The sequence below is a fragment of the Megachile rotundata genome, chromosome 2, assembly GCF_050947335.1.
Source record: "Megachile rotundata isolate GNS110a chromosome 2, iyMegRotu1, whole genome shotgun sequence".
NCBI classification, from domain to species: Eukaryota; Metazoa; Arthropoda; class Insecta; order Hymenoptera; family Megachilidae; genus Megachile; species Megachile rotundata.
Genome location: NC_134984.1, coordinates 10,351,541 through 10,378,844, shown reverse-complemented (window position 1 = coordinate 10,378,844; position 27,304 = coordinate 10,351,541). Strand labels below are relative to the sequence as shown.

Genomic DNA, 27,304 nt, shown 5'->3' with positions numbered 1-27,304 from the left:
CCTTCTGTATTTTCCTTATATTTTATATTCCTAATATTGAAGCACAATTCAAAGAAAAAAATACCAATAATTTACAAGATATTTTCAATTGAAAAGTGAGATATTTGACATAAAAATTTAAATCATTCAAATTATTAATTTTTCTTATACTAGACCCTAATAAGCTACTACTACATTTGTATTATATTTTTATTAATTAAAATTACGTTTCTCTTATATTATATTCTACTGTAAATTTATATACATTTCTTAAAGTTATAGTTTTCTTATACTTTTTTACACAGAACCTTCGATTACATTGATTTACGTAAAACAAAATATGATAATTATATTTATATTTACTAACAAATATAATTATATTTTATATTTGTTAGGTTATGTGTTTACCTCAACGATTTCGTCCATCTTGAAATATGGTGGCAATATACTGACTGCTTTTTAGAAATCTTTTATCTTTACTAAGTGTATGTTCTGAAATTACATGTTGCTTCAATAGCAATAAATATAAGTTAGCTGTTCGTTTTACAGTAAACATTTTGTATGACTCACGTTTATACTTCATTTCACAAATATTCTGAAATTCATTTTAGAAACTATGAAGTTTAGAAACTTCAGTTAAATACAAGGTGTTCCAAAATAATGTCACAATTGTTACAGCGACAACATTATTACAACAATCATTACTATTCTTCTCAGAATCGGTGTAAAAGAAAGTTGCAGAACTTTGTTCCTGAAAATTAATCTGAAACTTTTATACCATTATCGTATCGTGTTGTCACTATATTACAATACTCATTCAGACACGAAAAGGCAATTAAATCTAACACAATAACGCGTAGTTTCGTATTATTATTATATTACAATACTCATTGAGACGCTAAAAAGCAATTAAATCTAACATAATAAAAGTTTCGTCAAACTTTACTGACCGTCCACAGTAAAATGCCAGTGAAATGCACTTAAAAAAGTGATTCTAAAAAAAGTGAACATAAAACTTTTTATGACACATAGCATAACAATACGAGGAAAAATGTTCATGCCAGCTTTTAAAAGTAATTTAGTTGCATTCAAAATCGTTATATAGATAAAATATAAGGGAAAGTTAAATGAGTCGGAAATTACAGTGTCCTCTATTCGTGTTCCCCACACGTGCAGATTTGTGGAGCAACAAAATGATGGAAAGCGAATACGCATGCAAATGTAAACGGATAACCGGACAAAGACAGCGACACAGGCCATAAAAAGCAAAATCAAAAATAAGTAAATTATGATTGTATATAGTTTCTTACGTCAGCTGATAAAGTGATATGTACATTGTATATATACTGTGCCTACGTTCGGTTACAATATTGCCGAAAATTTCTTTCTGCTCGCAGATAGGTAGAGTTCTGTGTTTATTATGAAATTCAAATCAGTTTAGAAATAGAAACATTTCGTCGTGATTTTTCGAAGTTATTTTTATTTATTTTCGAGTCATAATTGTGCTTCGTCAATAGTTTTTTGTTTAACTGCGCTCCACAAAGTTATAGACGAAATGAAATATTGTATTGAAAATGTTATTATATAATTTACTATCAATTGTGATAGTAAGCCACTATTACTTTCAACATTGCCTATTACGAAAAGAAACGATTAGAGACTTTTTGAAATACTATTAAACTTCGAAAGTCATGAAATTCAAATGAACTTTACATTAAACAGTAAATTACAGTAAATTACATTACTTATCTCCTTAAATATGCAATTTCGAAAGTATATAGAAAAATACATTAGAAAATATCGAGTATATTCTATTTCGCTTTACGTATTTCTCTGCATTTCAAACTCTGGTTAGCGCGCTTTAGAGAGGTAGTGTACTATTACGGTATTTACTTCATTCAACGGAAATATGTGATTAAAATAAATATTTAATAAGTGTAATAATACATAGTAATTTATATTCGATAAATGATAGTGGTAATAGTTCATATTTAATAGAAATACTTCACTTTTCATCATTTGCTTTGTTTTCTTCTCATCGTTCGGTGGAAAAATTGCAGATTTCTTAAACAAATATTTGATCAAAAAGTGGTGACATTTTTGTATTGTAGATTTTGGAAGATGAAGATACTGCAAGATAGTGAAAACTGTGTTTGATTTTTTTATCGTTTTTAGTGTTTCATTGCAAGTGCCTTTTTTCGCGATCACGAATTAACTTGGTAAATTTTAAATTAAAAGCATCAAAAATTAAAATAATTTTCTTTAAAAAAAGTTATTTCAAAATTTACTTTATTTCTCAATTTTTCACATCAAAATATTTCAAAGTACTTATTCATTACATACGAACTAAAATTATTAATTTAAATATTAACTTTTGTACGATATATTAGAAATTATTATTTGAAATATTTCCTTGTGGTTACATAAAAAATAATCGTCTGAAACAATACTTCTTTGAATTATTTAAAATAATTAATTAACTAATGGTTCAATAATTATTTAAAATAACATTTCTTCTTGGTAGTATTAGACATAATAGTTCAAAATAGTATTTTCTTCTTTAATTATGTCAATTAATACTTTATGTTCTTAAACTTGCAACAGAAAATCACAAAATATTATTTTTTGAAATTTTCAATAAAAAACAGTATTTTTAATAACATAGGTGATTTAACACTTTAACATAACATAGGTGATTTACACTTTATATGTTAAAATATCTTTGAATATTTAATTAATCAAATAAATTCGCGTACAAAATAAATTTCAAATTAAATTCCATCGAATAAGTACAAAAATTTATGATAACAAGTTTGTATTGAAAAATTTACAATCGAAATACATATTTCATATAACTACACATAAAGAAATATTTCAAACATCGATTCTGTTAATCTGAAAACAAATGAAATAGTGAAAATATAATACATAAAAATTCAATGAATGTCCATTATTTTAAAGTAAACAATTATTTGAATTTAATCAATATAATTTAGAAAAATACTCAATTCTTTTATTTGAAATGCTATTTTACCACCGTTCGTCTGCTCGTTATTAAGTAACAATTAATAAACAACTTCGAGAATTACTTCCGTTAGCCGCAATCATTCGTACATTTGGTAACATCTCGGAAAATAGAATTGCGATATCCCTTTAGATCTAAGTGGCTTATCATTGAACAAATGTAAAAATGAAACAGTGCTTATACGTAGAACGAGATGAGCTTATCATTGTATCTCAGATTATTTAAAAGTATTTAAACAGAAATTCTGTTTTTCAACGGCGCACAGCGTACAGAGACCTCCAGTAGTTTCAACCACTCTCCGATCAACATGTCCCGTTTGAGTTTCGCTGAGGTAAAGCAGTTCGAGGATGCGACGAACGACTTTGACATAATTAAAGATATCATCGATAACGAAAGCCAAGAGGAACCGTTCTACATTCTGGATGTCAATGATTTGATGCGAAAGCACCTGGATTGGATCAGCAAAATGCCGAGGGTGACTCCACATTATGGTACGCATATTTTCTTCGCGTCCTTCATTTCTTCCAGCTGTTACCATCTTCTCCATCTTGTCCGTTAAATTATAGCCGTCAAGTGTAATCCACATCCCATGGTGGTCAAAGTCCTAGCAGCCATGAACGCCAGTTTCGATTGCGCGACCGAGGTACTACTCTTTGTTTAGACAAATCTTATTCGTCGCCGTCTATTTCAAATGACGTTTTCGATACAGCAAGAGATCAGGCAGGTGATGAAGCACGGAGTGATCGCGGACCGAATTATCTTCGCGAACCCGACCAAGTGTCCCTCTCACATCAAGTTTGCCAAGAAAATGAACGTCGAGAAGATGACCGTCGACAGCGAGATAGAACTGCTGAAGATCAACGACCTTTTTCCGGAGGCGAAGTACGCTAAACAACAAACAAACACTCCCACTCGGATCAGAATTATCTCTAAAGTGTTTCTCGTTTCATAGGATAGTGATTCGTATCCGTTGCGATGCCGCGGTCACGCTGATACCTCTCGGCGCGAAATTCGGCTGCGACCCGGGCGAAGAGGCCGTACAATTAATGCACTTGACGAAGAGCCTCGGATTAAACTTGCACGGCTTCAGCTTCCACGTCGGCAGCCCCTGTGGCGAACTAAAAGCCTACAGCAGAGGTATCGCGATGTGCAAAAGACTGATCGCCATCGCCAAATCGATTGGCTTCAATGACGTTCAGTTGATCGACATCGGAGGCGGTTTTCCTGGCGACACTGGATATTGCATCGACAAAGTGAGATTCCTCTTCGAGATCGATTTCTTATCTCTTCGTTAGATGTTTCTTTCGTAACTCTTGTTTTCTTCGATCTCTTCATGTTTTTGTTTTTCTTCAGCTCGCCAAAATCATCAACAATGCGATTGTCGATATTGATCCCAGCATTTCGATCATCAGCGAACCGGGACAGTATTATGTGACTTCGGCTTTTACACTGGCGTCCTATTTGCATACGAAGAAAATTATTCCTAAGGGAGACAAAACGGTTATGATGTACTATATGAACTGTGGGGTGTATAATTCTTTCATTGAGGAGTTACTGAATTTTAGGGCGAGAATACCTATTCCGTTGCACAAGGTATGAATACTTTGTCTACGTTTATAAATAGTATAATTAGCTATATTTATTATGGACAGTAACTTGGTTATAAGCAATTACAAATAAATATTTATTTTTTTATTTATGGCAATGGGTATCAGTTAACTGTTACTGTTATAAAATGGCACTTACCTCTGTTTATATGTGATCTGTATAATAATATGATAATATTATAATGTTTGTATATCATAAATAGTATGCAGAACTATATTTATTTATAAACAGAGCAAATAACTATATTTGTCATAAACTATATAAATAACTATATTTGTTATAAACTGTATAAATAACTATATTATAAGTAGTCCATATATGTATGACGATATGAATAGTTACAAATATTTTCTCATTAATCACAACGTGTATCAGCCAATGTTTTGGTTAATTCACCTGTGTAAATTATTGTTATGATTTTTCATTGTTATTGTTATTGTTTGATTTGTATAACAGCAATTTCTTTTGTGTTTCAGCCAACAAGTGACGAGCTATTCACGTCTTTCGTTTGGGGACCAACATGCGACTCCTTGGATTGTATTTTGAAGAATGTATTGTTACCAGAACTTCATATCGGTGACTGGTTGGTTTGGAGAGACATGGGGGCGTACAGTATACCCCTCTGTTGTCCATTTAATGGTTTCGAAGTGCCCAAAGTTTACCCCGTCATAAGAAAGAGTCAATGGTAAGTAAAATAAATCCGCAAGCAAATTATTACAGAACGAGTATTAAAATATTGAGTCTATCTTAGGGAAGCATTCAGCGCATACATCAACGCAATGCAAAAATCACAGAAGACTATTTGCTGGAAGAACGGAATAGAGAACGCATTTATTAAAACTAGCTGATAATGATATCAGTGCACAGTATCGTACTTATTTCTTGTAACGTTAGATAATGGATCTAAGTTTACTTACGAAGTTATTTATAGCTTTACAATGTTCATCTATATCTCATGTTGCAATATCCTAAACCAGAAATGTTCAGGGTCCTTACTGAGTTTATATACCTTTGTATCAAAAGTTTAGTATTAATTGTTTTAAATTAATGATAAATGCTGAATTATTTACATTTAACGTGACAATCACACGTGTGTGCGTACGAGTTTTATAAACAGAAAGTATTAGTTAAGTATTCAGTAAAGAATTTAAGGAGAGATTGTAAATATCGTTATAAATAAACGAATCAGGATGGGTTCTCCATAAACGAATAATATTTTACGCTTTTTATTGCATACAATGAAACTTCTCATAAGAAAATAGGATCTTCCTGTGTTAAATGTCGCATTATTCCATCTTAAATAAATAAATGTCGTTATTGTTCGGAGTCGCTCGATGTAACGTTAAGTCCGTTCCACCTGTACAAAAAAATATGTAAATTGGAGTACAAATACAGTGAATCACAGAAATTAGTGTACTTACTCTATTGCAGTGTTGCATGAACCTGCTTTTACACCGCTTTCTACTTCTCCATCGTAAATTTCTTTTCCAGTTATGACAGTTTCCAATGGATGGCCAGATTTCAGATTATCTCTCACCTTTTAATGGTTAAACGTTAATACAAACTCAAATAACCAGAAATATTCCATTACTTACTAATTCTACGTCCTTGAATACACGGATCAGATTTCTACCAGCAAGTTTTTCGAGCTCCTCCTTGGTCCATTTCGGTTCCACGTCGCTTTCGTAGAGACGATCGAACAGATCAGGATATTTCGAAACGTCTTCCAATCCCTCGGGCATACTGAGGAATTTGTTTTGAATCGTTAAGTAAGATTTAATAACCTCCGTGATTTAATCGCGATGATTCGGTTGTAACACTTACACTTCTACGCCGTCGTAGTCGGCTCCGATACCAACGTGGTCCGCTCCGATAAGATTGCGAATGTAATTAATGTGATCTGCGGAGTGGAAAACCAATTACTTATCAAGCTTTTCAAATATCACTTAGTTCAAGCATTTATGTGTGGTATTAAGTAAAGTTCAAGTTTAGAGTTATTTGAAGATATGACATTATTAGATAATATATGTTTTACACATTTTAACTAATTTCGAAAATTCGGGAAAAACTGTAATTATTTTTAACGTTTTAACTAATTTCGAAAATTAGTGGGAAGCTTTGTAAATGTCGGTAAAACTAATTTCGAAAATTAGTGAGTAATGTTGCAAATTAATATATCTTCAACTTGCGTTAACGTATCTCGAATTTAAATTGATTATATTATGTAACTAATTTAAATATATTACTTAATGAATTCAATTAAAACATTGTATATTTTACATATAATAAATTGAATCGAAATATCCTTTACTATGTAATGAATTGATTTCAAATAATGTATACAAATATATATTTTAGACATAGTAATAAAATATCGTACCGACAACATCCTGTATAGTGGCATTTCTCGAGGTATTACAATTGATGAAACCGGAGTAGAAATTAACCATGACGATACCATTGTTCTTTTTCTGCAAAATGCAAACAAAATTGAGTTTTACATGTTGTTATTAATTGACAATGGGTAAGTAGGAAATTAACTCACAACTAAGTGAAGCACATCGTCAGGAACATTTCGATGGTGTGCACAAATGGCGTAGACAGAGGAGTGAGAAAACATAACGGGTGCTTTCGTTAGTGCGAGTACGCGCCTCATAACATTGTGTGACACGTGGGACAAGTCCACCAACATTCCTAATCGGTTCATTTCGTGGACCACGACCTGTATTAAAATATTTGAGTGTTAATTTCAACGTGTTAAGTCAAATCAGTTATTGCAAGTCTCCACATTTTCAAATTTTCAAATTTAAATATTTAAAAATTTCTAAATATTTCAAATTCTCAAGTTTTTAAGTCTCAAATTCTCAAATTTTCCAATTTTCCAATTTTCCAAACTTCCAATTTTTCAAACTTCCAATTTTTCAAACTTCCAATTTTCCAAACTTCTAATTTTCCAAACTTCCAATTTTCCAAATTTCCAAATTTCCAAATTCCCAAATTCCCAAATTCCCAAATTCCCAAATCGTCAAATTCCCAAATTCCCAAATTCCCAAATCCCTAAATCGCCAAATTCCCAAATTCCCAAATTCCCAAATCCCTAAATCGCCAAATTCCCAAATTCCCAAATTCCCAAATTCCCAAATCCCTAAATCGCCAAATTCCCAAATTCCCAAATTCCCAAATTCCCAAATTCCCAAATCCCCAAATTCCCAAATTCCCAAATTCCCAAATCCCCAAATTTCCAAATTCCTAAATTCCCAAATCCCCAAATTTCCACGATCCTAAATTCTCAAATTTTTAAATTCGCAAATTCGCAAATTTTCAAATTCTCGAATCCTCGAATTCTCAAATTCTCGAATCCTCAAATTCTCAAATTCTCAAATTCTCAAATTCTCAAATTCTCAAATTCTCGAATCCTCAAATTCTCAAATTCTCAAATTCTCAAATTCTCAAATTCTCAAATTCTCAAATTCTCAAATTCTCAAATTCTCAAATTCTCAAATTCTCAAATTCTCAAATTCTCAAATTCTCAAATTCTCAAATTCTCAAATTCTCGAATCCTCGAATTCTCAAATTCACAAACTCTCAAATCCTTAAATCTACAAATTCTCAGATTACCAAACCCTAAAGTCTACAAATTCTCGATTCAACAAATTTCCAAATTAAGAAAATTCTAAATTTGCAGAGTTTCAGAATTCCAAAAGCCTAAATATCTAAATTATTAAATTTAAAAATTCTCAAGGTACCTAAATTACAAAATTTGAAAACTTAAAATAAGTTCAATTGGACAGATGACACTGGTAATATCTATCAAATAATTATAGATAAAATGATAATTTGTCGTACTTTAATATGCATATATGCATATTCTTTCTGATAAAAAAGTCTTTCAAACGAAATTGTTCAAATAATAAATACGTTCAACTTTTCTATGAATTATTAAGGACATAATATCACCTTCTTATCTAAAAAAAATGGAAGTATAAGTATTTCGTTCCAAAGTTACTTTACTTTCATTAACATTCCACAAGAAAAACAATTACGATCATTTTCATATTATCGTAAAAAGTATAGCGTTCTGAAGTAAGGTCTTAAAAGTTCAGTACAACCAGCGAATATGTTCTAAATTCCTGAGACTATTACAGAAAAATAAAAGTGTTTAACGTACCACTCCAAATTCTGTGAGATTCCGAACAGGCTTGTCGAGCGCAGGAGATGCGTCAGCCCTGAAACGATAAAGATCTTAATTACTAATTATCTCAATGTTTATTAAACGTTTATAGAAGGTCAAAAAATAATTTTCTTTTCGTTCAACAAATTTTTTAAAATAGTGTAAGAGTAAGTAATTCACTTTTTGATTAATATAGGGATAGGAGACATAATAGGATATAAATACGAATTCTAATTAGGAAAATATTTCCAGAAAATTTTCTACTTTTTTTATGTTTTTCTGGTGCCATTGGATGTAGACATACTATGTATACGAGGGATGGTTAGTACAAATTGATCTCGATATAAAAAATTAGTATATAGAGTATATCACAACTAGTGTAAGTCCCAGAAAGGGGTAGCTGAGGTGATTCTGAATAACTTTCTATTTTGTGAAAATCCAGGTACAAGGAGCAACTTTGGACGAAACAGGATTATTTTTAAACGATGGGTGAGTCTTATTTTACCCTGTAACTACTGGTAAATTTATAATTTTTTTTAGTTATACCACTTCTAATTGGAGGATTTCGTAATTTATTAATAACTTTAATAATGGGAGCTCTATATGTAGTTTTTTTTAGGAATAATGTGATTCTGATTAATACATCTATCTTTACTATAATTATTATCAAGAAGAATTTAATTTAATTTATAACGTTAATATAGATTTAATTAACCTTATTCACGAGAAATGAATAATTACATATTACTATGAATTATTTTACTCGTTATTTAACTAAGTTATTTTGAATATAAAGGCATCCTTTTAAGCAATCACATTTTCTCAGCGCAAAGGCGATTGTTCACGACTACGTCACTCTCGAGCCCATCACTCTGATCCGAGTTCTCATCTTGTTCTTCATTAATAATTCAGAAACGTAGCTTCAAACCTCATTTTTGCAAAGGGAAAAGTTACTCAGAATCACCTCAATTCCTTTCTGGGAGCCACATTAGTTGTGAAACATCCTGAATTGTAACAAATGTATATGATAAAGTGCTATTAACCTCTTGCCCTATGATTTATTTTTGTCAGTCGGAACTAATCACAGCTACAATATTAAACCACAGAAGAAAGTTGAATTGTTATATCAATGTAGTAGTTCTTGACCATGCAACTGATAAACTCCAAATTGAAGTATTAAAAATTGGAGTAAGAATTGTCACAGTTGAACCATAAGTGCCTCACGCATAGACGATATAAGGTAAGAAGTGAAATTGTATAGTCTTAAAATTATTATTATGCAATATTAAAATATCGAGAAACTATCACAAATCATCTAAAAAGCTGATCTACAATAAGAAGCTAATTTACAGTCCTATTTGCAGCAAATTGCACACAAACAAAAACACAGAAAATTCATGTTAACGATTAACATTCTGCAAGTTGTGGCTTGTCAACAAGACTCAAAGGCTAGAATCGTAGGAAAATTTTTCGGTAATTTTGCATTTTATCGCAATCAATAAGATGTTAATATGGTTATCTCCGAAAGCAAGATATTTACAAACGACTGCGGAAAATTTACGAGTGCCAAGATGAATGTTTGCAAGTTGATGAAATGATTTAACGTACCAAGGCGTGTTGCACATGTGAGTAAGCGTAAGATAACGCACGCCGAGCTCATAGAAGAGTCTAAGGACCGCCAAACTGGAGTCAATGGAGTGACCTCCCTCAACGCCGATCATGGACGCAATTTTTCCACTTCTCCATGCCTCCTCGATGTCATTAGCTTTCGTGACGAATTGTAGATCATTTGGATAGTTGTCAACGAGCCTCTTGATGACATCGATCTGTCTCAATGTCAGCTGCAACGCGTCCTTGTACTGTGAGTCGCATCCCACGTAAGCGGCCCAAAACTAAAAATTCGCGTGTGTCTGGCATTAATAAGGAGAAAGTGAAGGGTATTAAAGACGTAACTCAGAGTTGGAAAGTTCGGGATTTGGGGATTTGAGGATTTAGAAAGGAGATTTGGGCATTTGGGAATTTGGGAATTTGGCGATTTGGGAATTTGGGAATTTGGAAATTTAAGGATTTGGGGATTTGGAAATTTGGGAATTTGGGAATTTGGCGATTTGGGAATTTGGGAATTTGGGAATTTGGGATTTTGGGAATTTGGGAATTTGGGAATTTGGGAATTTGGGAATTTGGGAATTTGGAGATTTGGAGTTTTGGGAATTTGGAAATTAAAGGATTTGGGGATTTGGAAATTTGGGAATTTGGCGATTTGGGAATTTGGGAATTTGGCGATTTGGGAATTTGGGAATTTGGGATTTTGGGAATTTGGGAATTTGGGATTTTGGGAATTTGGGAATTTGGCGATTTGGGAATTTGGGAATTTGGGAATTTGGGAATTTGGGAATTTGGCGATTTGGGAATTTGGGAATTTGGGATTTTGGGAATTTGGGAATTTGGGAATTTGGGATTTTGGGAATTTGGGAATTTGGGAATTTGGGAATTTGGGAATTTGGCGATTTGGGAATTTAAGGATTTGGGAATTTGGGAATTTGTGAATTTGATCATTTGAGGCTTTGGGGATTTGGAATTTGTGATTTAGGGAATTGGGGATTTGGGAATTTGGAGAATTAAAGATTTGGAGATTTGGTGATTTGGGGATTTGGGGATTTGTAGACTTGAAGATTTGGGGCTTTGGAGATTTGGAAATTTGGAGATCTGGGAACTTGGAGATTTGGGAATTTGAGGATTTGAGGATTTGGGGATCTGGGAATTTGGAGACGTGGGAATATAGGAGTATCGGAATTTGACAATTTGAGATCGCGGAAATTTGGGGATTTGGGAATTTGGGAATTTGGGAATTTGGTCAAAACTCAAGTAAAATATTTTGCTAATTCTTTAAATAAAAATCTGTAAATTAAAATCAATGACTACTTCATAAACGACAAACGAAACTTATTTTCTTCAATTTTGAACTTTTTAATAGTAATGTACACGCAATGTTATAAAATTTATTTAAAATTCAAATGGATCATTAAACAAGCCGTCAAATAATCATAAAATAAAATACTGTAGTAAAGAAAAGGTTTAAGTAATTACTTGTAGCACGAATTACGCAAAGAATAAAGAATAGAAGATGCGATAGTACGATAAAATTCTATCTTGATGTGTTAAACTGAAAACGATAAGTGGATTTGCTAAATGATGCGATTAGATAGAACGGGATTTCTGAGATTATCTGCTGTTTTTGTTTTATACGCTTTTCACATACCTGTGCGCCCAGTTTTCCTTTTCTCAATCGAGGAAGATCCGTGTAGCAAGATTCGCACGCTTTTTTACCCCATATTTTGTCGTTGGTCAGATTCTTCGTGAAATCAAATCCTTCTAACTTATTGTTTAGTAGCGCATATAAGTTGTATGCCAGATCATTATGACTGAAACAAACAAAGAATGTTTTGTTTATTTTTGTGTATTTGTATTTTTAGTAATCAATTTTGTAAATTGTTTGAGAGCAGATTACTCATTTCTACATTTATTATTATAAAATTAGTAAAATTTTATTTTATTTCTTAATTTTTTACATTTCTTAATTTACAAATAACTGAATTATTAATTTTTCAAGTTTTCGCATTTTCAAATTTATAAATTTCCAAATTGCAAGACTTAAAAATGTCTGGATTCAAGGATTTATAGATTTCTAAATTTCTGGATCTCTAAAATTTATAATTCTTTCGAAGTGAATTGAAAAGAAGTGATTAACAGAATTGAAAAGTTTTCAGCTTCTAAATTTCTAAATTTTTACATTTCCGAATTTCTAAACCTTTAAATGTACAATGGAAAAATTCTCCAAACGTAAAAATTTTACATCTAAATTTCTAAACTATAAAATTTTACAAATACCTGTATACCTAAATATCTATACATATATGTAAATATCCAATTTTTTAAATTTCAAAATTTCTACATCAAATTCTAGTAAAAACGACTAAAATACTTTTATTATTACCAGAAAAGTGACTTTACACGCATGTAAAAAAAATTGAAAAAATCACAAATTTATTTCCCATTATCAAATTCAATTTTTAATCGTATTATCAGTTCGAAAATAGATCCGTATAGATTCAATGACAGTTACTCTGCTTATCCCTCGATAAGGTTGTCACTTGATATTCCACAGGCTTTACAGATTAAGCATTGTCTAATACTTCATCTTGCCACCAATCCCGATAGCTTTTAATTTTTGTTCTCAACATTTGCAACATTTTCAATCAATTTTACAGACTCAACACATATTCATCACATATTATAATTTTTACCAGCATATTTTAATACGAAATAATGTATGTATACACAAACAGCTTCATACATTTATTAAATATTTAAAAATTCACATCTGACACATTCATAAAACAGAATCGAAAATTTATAATGCAATAATTTACGATGCTTACAGAAAGATTATAATTATCTCGAATTCTTGGTGGCATGCTTTCGTTTACATTAGTTAATCATTCACTTAATGGTTGTTATGCTTACGATAGTAGAGGTGAACCGCTGGTGGTGACTCGCGTGTCAAGTGCTATATCGTTCTCTCATGTCATTCTCATATCAACTTTCTTAATTGCTACAATCAATCTTTTTTTAATACTCAAGCTATTACGTATTGTCTGAAATAATTTAATTTCCATGTTTCGGGGAAAGATGTAAAACTCCCTTCCTGACTGACTGCCTGACTCACCTATACATTCACGTATGCTATATTGTTCGAGATACGACATTTTTCCACAGAATCGACCCTCCCTAAAATTACCTGAAAACCTCAGGAAAACAGTCAAATCTTTAACATTTGCATTCTGAGCCGTAGAAGGCCAAGAAAAGCCTAATCATCAACTAAAGCCTAGTCATACAAAATCGTCTTTTCGCAGCCCGCTGATGCCGTATATGGTGAAGTTGAATTATTAATTGAATCAGTACATACATTTAACTACTATCTATTATTAATAATTAGTAAAGTTGAATTACTAAATTATATAGTGCATCTTAGTGCAAATTGTTCAGTTGTGAATAAGTTGTGGGGAGTCGAAAGCAACCCCCTCAGTAAGCAAAGGAAGTCAAAATACAAAATTCTTATCTCAGTCATACACGTGTATAAATGTATAGACTAAACCGTGCCAGATACAACATTTTGTCAGGTTATCGAGTTTTCTTAAAATGGGCCAATACTCCAGGAGAAATTGTCAAAAGTATCGAAAGGTGGCTAAAAGAGGTTCTGGGAAGCGGAGAGCCCTCAGCGAGCGAAAGCGAGTTAATTAAATATGTACACAGCTTATTCAAAAAGTTCCGGGACTAACTTTGTTTACGAATGAAACAAAGAGCTGAGACAACAATTTTTTTTTAGTTTTCAACATAATCTTTGTTCAATACAAATTTTGTCGTTCTCTGAGCATTTGTGGCCTACAGTCGCTGGAATGATCTGACGAACACCTCTTCTGGAATAGTTTTCAGAGCTTTGGTCCTCCTTTGCATCAACATCTTTAAAACCTGCTTCCTTCATCGTTATTTTCAATGTAGGGAACGAAAAGTTTAGTTCAAAAAATGTGGTGGAGCCAAATCTGGAGAGTAAGGCAGTGCATCGTGGTAACCGAAGGTTGGACCAAAAATTGTGTTACCAGTATGCGTTCTTTCTTTAACAAATGCGGAACGAACCTTCAAACTAAATTTTGATTTGACAAATTTTTACTAAATTTGCGCCTTCAAGCTAAACACCTTTTTTCCTGAGAACATCGTGCAAAATGTGAACGCTTCCTACATTGATGTTAAGTTATTCTGACAACATTTTAACTGTAATTTGCTGATTACAAGCACGGCACACACGTGTTTGATATTCTAATCGGTAGTTGAGGTTAAAAGGCGCCCCGCAGGTTGTCTTCTAGCTGATCACCGTTCTTGAACAAGCTACCACAACGAAAATCTTGCTTCGGCTTAAAAAATCATCACCATTCGCGGTTTTCGACAATTCGAATATTTCCAAACAACTTTTTTTCCAATTTGAAACAAAATTTGATAGCTGCGTTTCATCGCGAAAATTGTGACGCACTAACTGAAACACGTCTACTTCCAACGAATATAGCTGCCCACTAAATGAATTTACAGCGCTGGAATTTTAACTATTTGTAACTAAGGAACGCTACATGATTCCGCCAATGGACAACAAATAAAGCAAATTGTAGATTTTAAACAAAATTAGTCCTGGAGCTTTTTGAACGAACTATGTATAATATATTAGGTGTCTAAACAACTACAAAGTTTAAATTAGTAACTAAAAGACTAGCAGTGTTTTCACTACTTATCCAGTAGTTCGACCATTGTGTTCAATTTTGAAAATAACATTCAATCGTTCTTTTTATCTACTGTTTTCGTTATTTAGCGTAGAAACCTTCAGCTGTTATTTTAATCATGTCATAATCATATAATTTATGGAATTCACTGCGTATAGTGAAAAAGCCTGTTTTCAACGAACTAGATAAAAATTAAGTGAACCTGCAACGTATAATCGTATTAATTACAATAATTTAGAAATATCTTGGTGATATGTAGAAACAAAACCAGGGCGTTGATTTAAATGACTCTTACTGATAAGTGTTTTGCTAATAACTCGAAAATGAAGTCAACCAATACTTTGGCAAAAATAGAAAAAGTTAAAAATCGCTCTGACTATCATTTTCTTGCACCACTTGTGAGGCACCCTGTATATTTTAAACTAAGGCTAATTAAATGCACCTGCGAGTGTCACTAAAAATCATCTTATTAAAATAGGTGTTGAACCTTCCATTATTCGTTAAAAATATGTGAAGCATATAGAACATGAAAAATATTTGTATTTACCTAAATATTTGAAATCTAATTATGGCGAAGCGACAAATTCATACTGATTGTAGATAATAATCGATATGAAGAATTATCTCGAAACAATTAGAGCGATAATCCAAAATAATAGCACTACTGATATGTTTAAAGACCATACGTAGAAAACTACGACATGCAATAAATTACGAGTCATCCACGAGTTGGAAATATTAAACAAAAATTGTGAAACTACATCAAAACTGTACTACATTCTGTAAGTCATCGTTTATCGTTTATGGTGCAAGGTCTTTCACAGAAACGATTACTCTCCTGATTACCACCACCAGATACTTAATATTGCTGTCGGTATTTGCAAATGTCAACAAGATTGCATAACTTTTTAACGTTACAGATATCGTGCGTTTCTTCACGCTTTCCATAGAGTTCACTTTCACCTCTTGCATTCTGCAGCGACGGTTGCAGCAGATTTCGAATGAAATTTCTTGAGAAACATATTTGCAGTAAGTGAGTTATATTTTCAGTTAGTTAAATTCTGCTTAATCATTTTAGTTAGTGCTGTTTATACGTTATGGCAATTCCTTATCAAAGTTGTAACTAAGCTCCTATATTTACTTTTATTATTCTGTTTACATGAGCTTATCGTGCAAAATTTATAGAGGAATGTCCGCATATCAATCATTTCTTAATCTATTGTAGCTGTGATCTATCATAGTGTTTGATCAATATTTACTCACTGTGGTGATATACTAGTAATAATCAGTGCAAAACTTACGCTGAATAATATAAAAAAATAATATAGTAATATAAAAATAATAATTGGAATAATAACACAAATTGTATGAAATATACTGTAGTAAAATGTAATAATAATATAAAAGTAATAACTGGAATAATAATACAATAGAAATAGTATGAAATGTACTATACATAATAGCATAAAAATGTTGACCAAAATAATAATAATACAAAGATTGTATAAAATATACTGTAGTAAAATATAATAACAGTAATGTAAAAGTAATAACTGTAATAATGATACAATAGAATTAATATAAAATATATTGTCTCACAATTAATGTAGGTCCCTGAAATGGGGGGTAGCTGACGTGATTCTGAATAAGATTTCCCTTTGCAAAAATGGGGTTTGATGCTTCGTTTTTGAATTATTAAGGAAACACACGGACCAATCAGAGCGCGAGGATTATTACGCGTTGGTTAAATACGCGTTAGATTCCTTTGCTTAGAATTACCACGCGTTGCATTACTACGCGTTGGATTACTACGCGTTGAATATCCACGCGCTGGATTACTATGCGTTGGATATCTACACGCTGGATTACTACGCGTTAGATTACCGCGTATTAGATTCCTACGCGTTAGATTACCACGCATTAGATTTCTACGCTTGAATTACCACGCAGTAGATTTCTACGCGTTAGATTACCACGCGTTCCAGTATTACGCGTTGGATTACTACGCGTTGAATATCCACGCGCTGAATTACCTTGCGTTGGATATCCACACGCTGGATTACTACGCGTTAGATTACCACGCATTAGATTCCTACGCGTTAGATTACCACGCATTAGATTTCTACGCATTGGATTACCACACATTAGGTTCCTACGCGTTAGATTACCACGCATTCAATTTCTACATTTAGAATTACCACGCGTTGCATTATTACGCGTTGGATTACTACGCGTTGAATATCCACGCGCTGGATTACTATGCGTTGGATATCTACACGCTGGATTACTACGCGTTAGATTACCATGCATTAGATTTCTACGCGTTGGATTACCACGCATTAGACTTCTACGCTTAGAATTACCACGCGTTTCATTATTACGCGTTGGATTACTACGCGTTGAATATGCACGCGCTGGATTACTACGCGTTGGATATCCACACGCTGCATTACTACGCGTCGCATTACTATACGTTGGATAACTACGCGTTATCCGAAGCTGCCGTTCTCGCGTCTGTGCACGCGTAATCCTCGGCGCACTGATTGGTCCCTACTTTTCCTTAATAATTCAAAAACGAAGCTTCAAAGCCCATTTTTGCAAAGGGAAATCTTATTCAGAATCGCGTCAGCTACCCCCCATTTCAGGGACCTACACTAATTGTGAGACACCCTGTACATGATAATGGTAGTACAAAAATAATAATCAAAATAATACTGAGTAATAGTATAACATACACTATAATAAATAATACTACAAGATAGCAGTGTAAAATATAATAACAGTATAAAAATAATAACAATAAATAACTAAATTAATTTATTCCGAATACATTTCGATTTTTTCACTTAATTCATTACAGTAGCTTTCACTATATTCGACACCTAGCTATAGCAACGTTTAATCACACTACTTAATTTCTTCACATACGTATATTCAAAAGAAAAACTTAACACTGATTAAAATATCCAATTTAAATAGGTATAATTATAAATAAAAGTATAAACAATGATAAACAAGTATTATTTAGTACTATATTTATTCCACATTTATTAAACATGATTCCAAGGTCGTATTTACGTCACTTTTCAAATAAAAAGCACTATCAATGCAAAAGAAGGCATAATTGATATTCACCGTTATCTACAAAGTTTGTGATTATAGTATGCAAAAATAATAGTGTCTACTATCTGAAACTTGTTAGAAGTTATTTCTGATTTTAAATAACACTATAATCTATTTCACGTGTTCACTGTGTGCTATCAAGTATTGTGACTTATCTATGACAATCTTAACTCGATATAAGACAGATTTAATCTAGGTTATGTCTTGAGTGACCCAGCATTCACCGATCAAGGGTTAACACGTTGATTATAATGGCACCGGTGATTGATGCCTCAATTGCAACGTGGTATGTTGCATATTCAATTGGAAAAAAGAGGAAATGACTTTTAAACATAATTACTGTTATAAGGCCAACAAAAGACAGTAATTTAGAGAACCAATTTTTAAAATGAATTATCGACTTGGACGATAAATTTTGTAGATATTAGAAAGTTTCTATTACAAAGTTGAAAAGTACAGTTGAAAACCTGTGAACTTAGGATATCGAAATATGAGGATTTAGAATTTGGAAATTTGAAGATTTAGAAATTTGGAAATTTGGGAATTGGGAAATTTAGGAGCTTAAAAATTTGCGAATTTGCAAATTTGAGGATTTGGGAATATAGGAATTTGGGATTTGTGAATTTGGGAATTTGGGAATTTGGGAATTTGGGAATTTTGGAATTTGGGAATTTTCGAATTTCGGAATTTTGAAATTTTGAAATTTGGGAGTTTGGGAATTTAGGAATTTGGGAATTTGGGAATTTGGGAATTTTGGAATTTTGAAATTTGAGAGTTTAGGAATTTTGGAATTTTGAAATTTGAGAATTTGGGAGTTTGGGAATTTAGGAATTTGGGTATTTTGGAATTTTGGAATTTTGGAATTTTGAAATTTGAGAATTTGAGAATTTGGGAATTTTGAAATTAGACAGGTAGAGAGTATATAACTTTAACAACAAACATTTTGCAATATCTAATGCAAATTTAACAAAATTAATACCTATGTACAACGCAAACATACTTTCTCATTTATGCTTATAAATAACGTTGACCGATAGTGTAATATCGTTCGACATGGTCCGGTTTAGTATCGTGTAGTGGGTCAGTGGACGCGCACGCGTAATATAATAAAAAATCTGACGAACTGTAAACAATTTCACACATAACATATCAATGGATTTCTAATAAAATTCTCTTCACCTTTCGTCACTATGCAAATTTGAATAAATTGTAAAATAAGATTATGAGAAATTTGTTTGTTACACATAAATTGCATTTTACCCTCTTTGTAAACGTCCCATTGTATCATACAACGGGATGTGGTTAAAAAAAACCACACAACTTCTTTATTAGAAGTTTTAATGTATCTCATATGATTTTCAAGATTGTAGACTGAAACTTTAAGGGGTTCCACCTTGTAAAACCGCGTTTCAACCGATAAAAAAAATATATTTCTCCCATTTCTGCCTACTTATCAAATGTATGAAGTTTCATTAAAATCGGAGGGAGACATTTTTGCGCCTCTTTTTATAAATCAACCAAAATACCCCAAGTCGTTAAGACACTACTTGAGAACCACTAACTAGTTTCTTCATCGTTCGTTACTCCATTTGCTTTGGTCCTAATTTCCTTATAAGTAGATATCACTTACCCATCGACCAACGGCGCTGTATCGAGAGCGTCACTTCCTTTGAAGCTGCTAACGCTGAGTCCTACAGAGAGGCCAATCACGAGCAGCAGCACGGAAAGACACGCTGCAAGGTTGATGTACATCATCTTTCCAGTGCAGTACTTGCTTAAGCTGCCTGGAAAAGATTTATCGACGATTACTCTCAATAGAGTACTGACGGCTTTCGCACCAACTACCGTTTTTATATGGCAGACCAAAAAGATGACTGTTAGATTATTATCTCGGCTGTATTACGGTGATTAAAAGCGCGATATAATTAAATATACATTCAGAGTTAATCGAATCTGGCAGTTATCTGGGATCTTTGCTCACATATATCAAATTTATTTGATACCCTTTGTGATGAAGATTTTCCGTAATTAATTGTACAAGCTGTCACTTGTTTCTTCATTTAGCATTATCATTTAATTAATTTTGTGCGGGGGAAAAAGTGAAGATAATCTATCGACGGTTCTCAACCTTTTTAAAAACGCGTATTGGAGACATCGAGTTTCAAGAATTTTGCATTGATGAAATGTGGAGTTTAGGGAAGATTATGTACTGTCCAGAGCACGAGAGAAAAGTAGCGGGACGGGAACGGGGCAAAGAGGGTAGGCCGCTAGGACCACCTAATCCCCACTTTTCGACTCACGCGTAGCTTCCACCGTTCATCCGTAATGGTGTGGTTTTACATAGGTATAGAAACAGATATTGCGACTATATGTTAAAAAACTCTATCTTTTTCCTCTTACGCGATGCGTAAAACTTTTGGACACTACGACAATGGAATGCCGCTCAACGTATCGCTCGTTCTGTCTCGCTTGTTCTACATATATCTTACCCACTCTCCGCGTCACGCGACCGATTAGTGTATGTGTGCGCTTCGACAAATAGCGTGTTGTTGCCGAAAATGCGTGTGACAATAGGCGGCAACGTTACAATCCGACCACTGCGATGCTCTTTTCGTCCCTCTAGCCCCGTTCCCGTCCCGCTACTTTTCTCTCGTGCTCTGGACAGTATGTAAGGGGGAGCCATGGGGTTTGTGGTTGACGGTGACCGTTTTGCGACAACCCCACTATAATCCCGGGCTTAATCGAATAGTTGGCTGGGATGATAACGGGATAAGAACCTGATTATTTTTATCTTGGCACTATGCGACAACGTGTTGGCTTTTCCCGAAAAAGTGGGGATTTGTTCCCTATAAATAGAATCGGAAAAGTACGAGGAGACATATTGCGACTTTGTTTCTGACTAGGTGACGTAGTCAGAGGATAGAATAAACTCATTTTGAAAATTAAGCAGATAAGTGCGGCTGTGGTTTGTAAACCACATACTAAAATTATAGTCAGAGACGGGTATGGTATATAAACAACAAGCTAATTTTTGTTAATATCATCAGTAATAAAAAGGAAACATATTTATCCAAATTCTTTTATCGATTTCAACTTCCCAAAATTAAAATTCCTGTTTCAAATTCATAAAATTCAAATTTGTACAATTATAAATTCCCACAATTACAAATATCTACGATTCCCAATTCGTATAATTACCAATTCCTACAATTACCAATTCCCACAATTCCCAATTCCCACAATTCCCAATTCCCACAACTTCCAATTTTCACAATTCCCAATTCCCACAAGTTCCAATTCTCACAATTCCCAATTCCCACATTTCCCAGTTCCCACATTTCCCAGTTCCCACATTTCCCAATTCCCACATTGCCTAATTCCCACATTTCTCAATTCCCACAATTTCCAATGCCCACAATTTCCAATTCCCACAACTTCTAATTCTCACAATTCCCAATTCCCACATTTCCCAGTTCCCACATTTCCCAATTCCCACATTGCCTAATTCCCACATTTCCCAATTTCCACAACTTCCAATTCCCACATATCCCAATTCCCACATTGCCTAATTCCCACATTTCCCAATTCCCACAATTCCCAATTCCCATAACTTCCAATGCCCACAATATACAATTCCCACAACTTCCAATTTCCACAATTCCCTATTCCCATATTTCCCAATGCCTAATTCCTACAATTCCCTATTCTTACATCTGGTAATTCTTACAATTCCCACAATTCCAAATTTTTGCAATTCTAAATCCCCACTATTCCAAATTCCCACAATTCCAAATTCCCACTATTCCAAATTCCCACATTTCCCAATTCCCACATTTCCCAATTCCCACATTACCTAATTCCCAACATTTCCCAATTCCCACAACTTCCAATTCGCACAATTCCCAATTCCCATAACTTCCAATGCCCACAATTTTCAATTCCCACAACTTCCAATTTCCACAATTCCCTATTCCCATATTTCCCAATGCCTAATTCCTACAATTCCCTATTCCTATATCTGGTAATTCTTACAATTCCAAATGTTTGCAATTCCAAATTCCCACAATTCCAATTTTTGAAATTCGAAATTCCCACTATTCCAAATTCCCGAAATTCCCTATTCATACAATTGGTAATTCCTACAATTCCAAATTCTTGCAATTCCAAATTTCTATAACTACAAACTTCCACAATTCCTAATTTCTACATGTCCAATTTTCCATAATTCCATTTTCGTCCAATGATATTTCTTATCAAAATTTCGAGTTGCTACAAATAGCAATTTTTCATTTTACATAACCCGTATGCACGTCAATCAAAAACAATTTGTCAATTGACATGTATACACATCGAACGCAGATAACTCGTAAAGTGGAATGACACATTTTACGATGAAATAGCAAGAAAACACGAGTTCAAAATACTACTTGCAAGTGGTCTTGAATAAATGCAAGTTCATAACAGAGTAGATATTATAACGAACAAAGGTGGAGTATTCTGTCTTTCTACATTTGTTTCTTTTGTAGTGCATGCTCAAGGCTTGCGTATCAGCTGTTAAACAATTCAGTTGTGTTTGGAAGAATAGGCCAATTTTTCAATTGCTTGGTCGAACAAAAAGTCATTTGTAATAGCTTGTCCTTTCTTTCGAAATAAATGATTTGTCATATATTGAAGAAGGTGTACCTAAGTGACAATTTTTCTTTTATTTACGCAATATTATATTATTTAAGACATTTATTTTGAAAGTGATCTAGTTTGTTGAAGATATATTCTTTTCTGCAGTGAGTCTCAATATTAAATTACGATATAATAATTTCAATCTGTACACATAGGAAATTGGCGTTTATCGTATGAACAATCTTAATCGCCATTTTGATGTAACTGCTTTTCTCTGCAGATTATGGTGAAGAAGGATTACATTTCAAAGAAACTGCTATATCATCATTGATATGGATGATGAAACTCAACATCAGAACAAGAATTACGATGCCTTCTTTAACAATAGATAATCAACCTTATGTGATATCAAATGCAAAAATTTTACGCTACGTAAATAAACATTGCGTAATAAAAGAACAAAGTGCCTACTTTCCTCTTTCACTTCTCGAGAGTGGCTCGACATCACATTTCTCTCAGATTGAATCTTTTAAATAATTCAGATAAATAGAATAGATGAATTATACTTTTTCATTTATTTACTATTTATAATAAACAAAAAATGTATTTGTCATATACTCCTCAGTATTACCATATATTTTATTGAGAACCCCTTTTTGATGTATTTTGTAAATGAAGGAGATGGTTAGGTTAGGTTATAGAAATTATGAAATGCAAAGGGTTCAAACTAATTCGTAAACAGTACTCGACTTTTGAGCGATTTAACGAACTGTAATTGGTTTCAAAAATAGAGTAAAATGTTATGCAACTATCGCAATGTAAATAATTGTCTGTGTGTCTCTGATTATGATTGTAGATAATCAAAAAGATTACTAGCTTTCAAAGATATCTTACTTGTAACATCTCACGTGATTTCTCATATGCTGAAAAGATAACGTGTCTTTAATTTTAATTTGTAAATAATAATGACAGGATAGCTCCTAATGGAGACAGTTGCTTTTACATGTTATCTGCACTTGATGATAAACATCTTGATGATAAACATCTTGATGATAAACATCTTGATGATGAACATTTAAATGCGATTGAGACTTTCGATGGTTAAAAATCAGTGAAAAGTAGGGAAAAAGCCAGTAATTGCATTAAATTTTGGAGAATTAAATATGCAAATCTGAAACAGTTTTAATTTTATAATTTTTTGAAGGATCATATTGTTTTTTTTTTTCAAATTTAGATATTTTAAATTTTCAAATTTACAAATTTACACATTCTTAAGTTTCCAATTTCAGGAATGCTTAAATTCTGGAATTTCCAAATTTTTAAATTTGCTAATTCCCAAATTCAAACATTTGTAAATTCTGACAGATCCAAATTCTAACGATTCCATATTCTAACGACTCCAAATTCGAACGATTCCATATTCCAACGATTTCAAATTCCAACGATTCCAAATTCGAACGATTCCAAATTCCAACGATTCCAAATTACGATTCCCATTTCCCGCAATTCCAAATTCCTATAGTTACAAATTCCAACAATTTCAATTTTCCAAAATTCCAAATTCCCACAATTACAATTTCCCAAAATTCCAAATTTCAACAATTCCAAATTCCCACAATTCCAAATTTCAACAATTCCAATTTCGCAAAATTCCAAATTCTCACAATTCCAAATTTCCCAAAATTCCAAATTTCAGCCATTCCAATTTCTCACAATTCTAAATTTCAACAATCCTGATTTCCCAAAATTCCAAATTCAATCAATTCTAAATTGTCCTACTTTCGAAACGCATAATCCCCAAGTTTCCAAATGCCTAAACATCCAGACTTCCAGACTCCCGAATTTCAAATTTTCCAAATTTACTTATATTTTCACATATTTGTTATTTTCACACATATACCATAGCTTCATCTCCAAAATCAGCTATTTCAAAAATGAAATATAATAAAATGCATATAGCAATTAAATACAAGTACATTCTAACATATATTCATCTACTAAAAAAAAATATGAAACGAATGAGAAAGTGGAATATACAGTAGAAAACATGTGCAGGAATATTTAAATATACGCGATACAGAAATGTCAATTTGCAGCTACATGTTTCACTACAGAATTCGGACTATAATTAAACCGATAAGCAATGGCATATCAGCGTGAATTCCTTGCGTCATTGCTGCTCATATAGCGTATTAATCACATTCTTTTACAATAGAGGGTTCACATCGATATTGTTATCTGTATAACTAGCAATTACGGAAAAAATAAGTTTATTCATTATTTCGGCAGTGTAGATTTATGGTTTGTCGAATCTTAAGCTATATTTACGAAGATTTGTTACGTCAGTGCCTGCGCATGTAGCGTATTAATCACAATCTTTTACATTTGAGGAATTACATCGATATTGTTACCTCTGTAACTAGTAATTATGCAAAAAGTAAGTTTGGCAATTAACTCGGCAGTTTGAATTTGTAGTTTGTCGAATTTTATTGTGACTAATCTAGTTTTAGTATAAAAGTACCATTAAGACCTTTATACAAAAGATTTTTGATAAATTTTGAGGTAAATAGATTTTGTATTTTACGTGATTTTATGGACACCCTACATGGAAATTCAAAAATGCAAATTTTCTTCATATTTTTAGTAACTGATGAAATTATAGAGTACACCTTTAAACTGAAAATATTTTTGCAGTTTAATGAAGATTTAATTAAAATATATGTAATAACTAATACGAATTTCAAGCTATATTTACTGCAACTTATCTAGTTTTAGTATAAAAGCACTATTAAGACCTTTATACAAAAGATTTTTGATAAATTTTGAGGTAAATAGATTTTATATTTTACGTGACTCTATGGACACCCTACATGGAAATTCAAAAATGCGAATACTCTTGAAATATTTAGTAACTGATGAAACTACAGAGTATATACCTTTAAATTGAAAATATTTTTGCAGTTTAATGAAGATTTAATGAAAATACTTCTAAAGAAAGGTACTTGTAGTGTCAGGTAAATTCTGAAGTTTCTAAGATATAACTTGTATAGTTAAATATCGTTTGTTTTACATAATACGTACATGTAAGTAACAAACCATGTACAGTAATGAATATATTTTTGCATCAAATATCTAGGTCAAGAAATAGCTATAAGGAAAAGTTGCTTAGAGCATTAACCAGGGTTACACATTTCAAGGTCATCGAAATCGTCCAGGTCAATTACTTTAAAAATATTTACCGAGGTTAATTGTTGTCTACATTAGATATTTTTACCGCGTTTGCGTTCTGTATATAACATTATACATTTATTGAAATATTCTTCGTCATTGTTGATATTCTTCTTCAATACTTTGATATGAATTTTACACGGATAAAGCATTACACGAAGCGTTAAACTAATACGATTGCCGGTGTATTTTTGAAATATTAGCTGTATCGAAAAATACCGCATGCATTTATATTTCAATAAAAATTAAAATCAAACACTAAAGCAGTAACGTCAAAATTATTAAAATGGCGAGGAAGGAGAAATCATTATTAAATTAAAGAAATGGTCAAAATGACCATTTCTGATTGACCATTTCAAAGTGACTAGTTTAAGTTCAGAAAACAAAATGCGAGTATATATATTTATTATAAATTGCAATAAAATACGCACGGATTGATTCTTCCACTAAAAGAACAAAACTTGCTATGCTTTCGTCGAACTCTCATAAGCGACTAACTCCGCTACACTTTCAAACCGTGAAATCTGGTCATCATGGGTATACAGGCTATAACACAGAGGTCACTCATGGGCATACATGTATAAAACATAGAGGTCACTTGAAACTTTAGTTGACAAATTGCGTATGCATGTCGGATTTTGAATTTCCATGTGGAGTTAACAGAAGTGAAATACTACATGATTCAAATTTTATCTCAATATTAATGTCACTTGTCCTAAAAGCCGAAGAAATTATCCAAATACAACGATGTATTAATTTACTGTTTCTTAGGCAATTCATTTGCAGTTGGACTCAGAGATATTAACTCATAGTGTTTAGTGGCTCTCAAGGACACTCGAAGTTTTATTTCCGAGTTTGCAAAAGAAACTTCTTTGCTCACTGTTACAATATTCAGTTTTGATTTAATAATTTATCACGCGATAACAATGGAGTATTACGTTTATCACACAGTTATTTATTTAGCGTAAACAAAACGCGTTGAACTTTATGAAAAACCGAACACGATTTAAAATTACCGCCATGTTAATTAGTTTTAGTAACGGTGAGAGGTTAAACGAAACGTGATTATTAGAATAATTGATTCACCCATTATAAACGTAGAGCAGAACGTTGCTTCGAGGATACTATTCACACTTCTTCTCCGAAGATAACTCGCTCAGTTGCGTCTTTACCGTGCATCTTCTACACACACTGAAGCTCACTATATACGTGTATACAATAGATTAC

At 32.6% G+C, this 27,304-nt stretch overlaps 2 protein-coding genes across 7 annotated transcripts; one reads left to right on the top strand and one right to left on the bottom strand.

The window, feature by feature from the left end:
• The first annotated feature begins 641 nt into the window (after positions 1-641).
• On the top strand, positions 642-6,020 carry LOC100876440 (ornithine decarboxylase 2-like). Of its 3 annotated transcripts, none has more exons than XM_076528891.1 (8): positions 642-1,380; positions 3,270-3,495; positions 3,571-3,647; positions 3,714-3,886; positions 3,957-4,257; positions 4,358-4,597; positions 5,089-5,297; positions 5,364-6,020. In XM_076528891.1, the coding sequence occupies exons 2-8, from the start codon at positions 3,312-3,314 to the stop codon at positions 5,458-5,460; spliced, it is 1,281 nt and encodes a 426-aa protein (XP_076385006.1). In that variant the 5' UTR covers positions 642-1,380; positions 3,270-3,311; the 3' UTR covers positions 5,461-6,020. The 3 variants fall into 3 exon arrangements, with proteins under 3 accessions (XP_076385006.1, XP_076385007.1, XP_076385005.1); XM_076528892.1 differs by lacking the exon at positions 642-1,380 and adding an exon at positions 1,830-1,848; XM_076528890.1 differs by lacking the exon at positions 642-1,380 and adding an exon at positions 1,933-1,956.
• Positions 5,823-27,304, bottom strand: LOC100876551 (dipeptidase 1). Of its 4 annotated transcripts, none has more exons than XM_003705654.3 (11): positions 27,164-27,304; positions 19,863-20,016; positions 12,043-12,205; positions 10,392-10,675; positions 8,781-8,838; positions 7,158-7,334; positions 6,993-7,083; positions 6,437-6,512; positions 6,208-6,355; positions 6,034-6,149; positions 5,823-5,969 (listed from the first exon to the last, which is right to left on the bottom strand). In XM_003705654.3, the coding sequence occupies exons 1-11, from the start codon at positions 27,165-27,167 to the stop codon at positions 5,927-5,929; spliced, it is 1,314 nt and encodes a 437-aa protein (XP_003705702.1). In that variant the 5' UTR covers positions 27,168-27,304; the 3' UTR covers positions 5,823-5,926. The 4 variants fall into 4 exon arrangements, with proteins under 4 accessions (XP_003705702.1, XP_012146316.1, XP_012146315.1 ...); XM_012290926.2 differs by having other exon boundaries at positions 19,863-20,012; positions 27,164-27,302; XM_012290925.2 differs by lacking the exon at positions 27,164-27,304 and adding an exon at positions 26,509-26,623.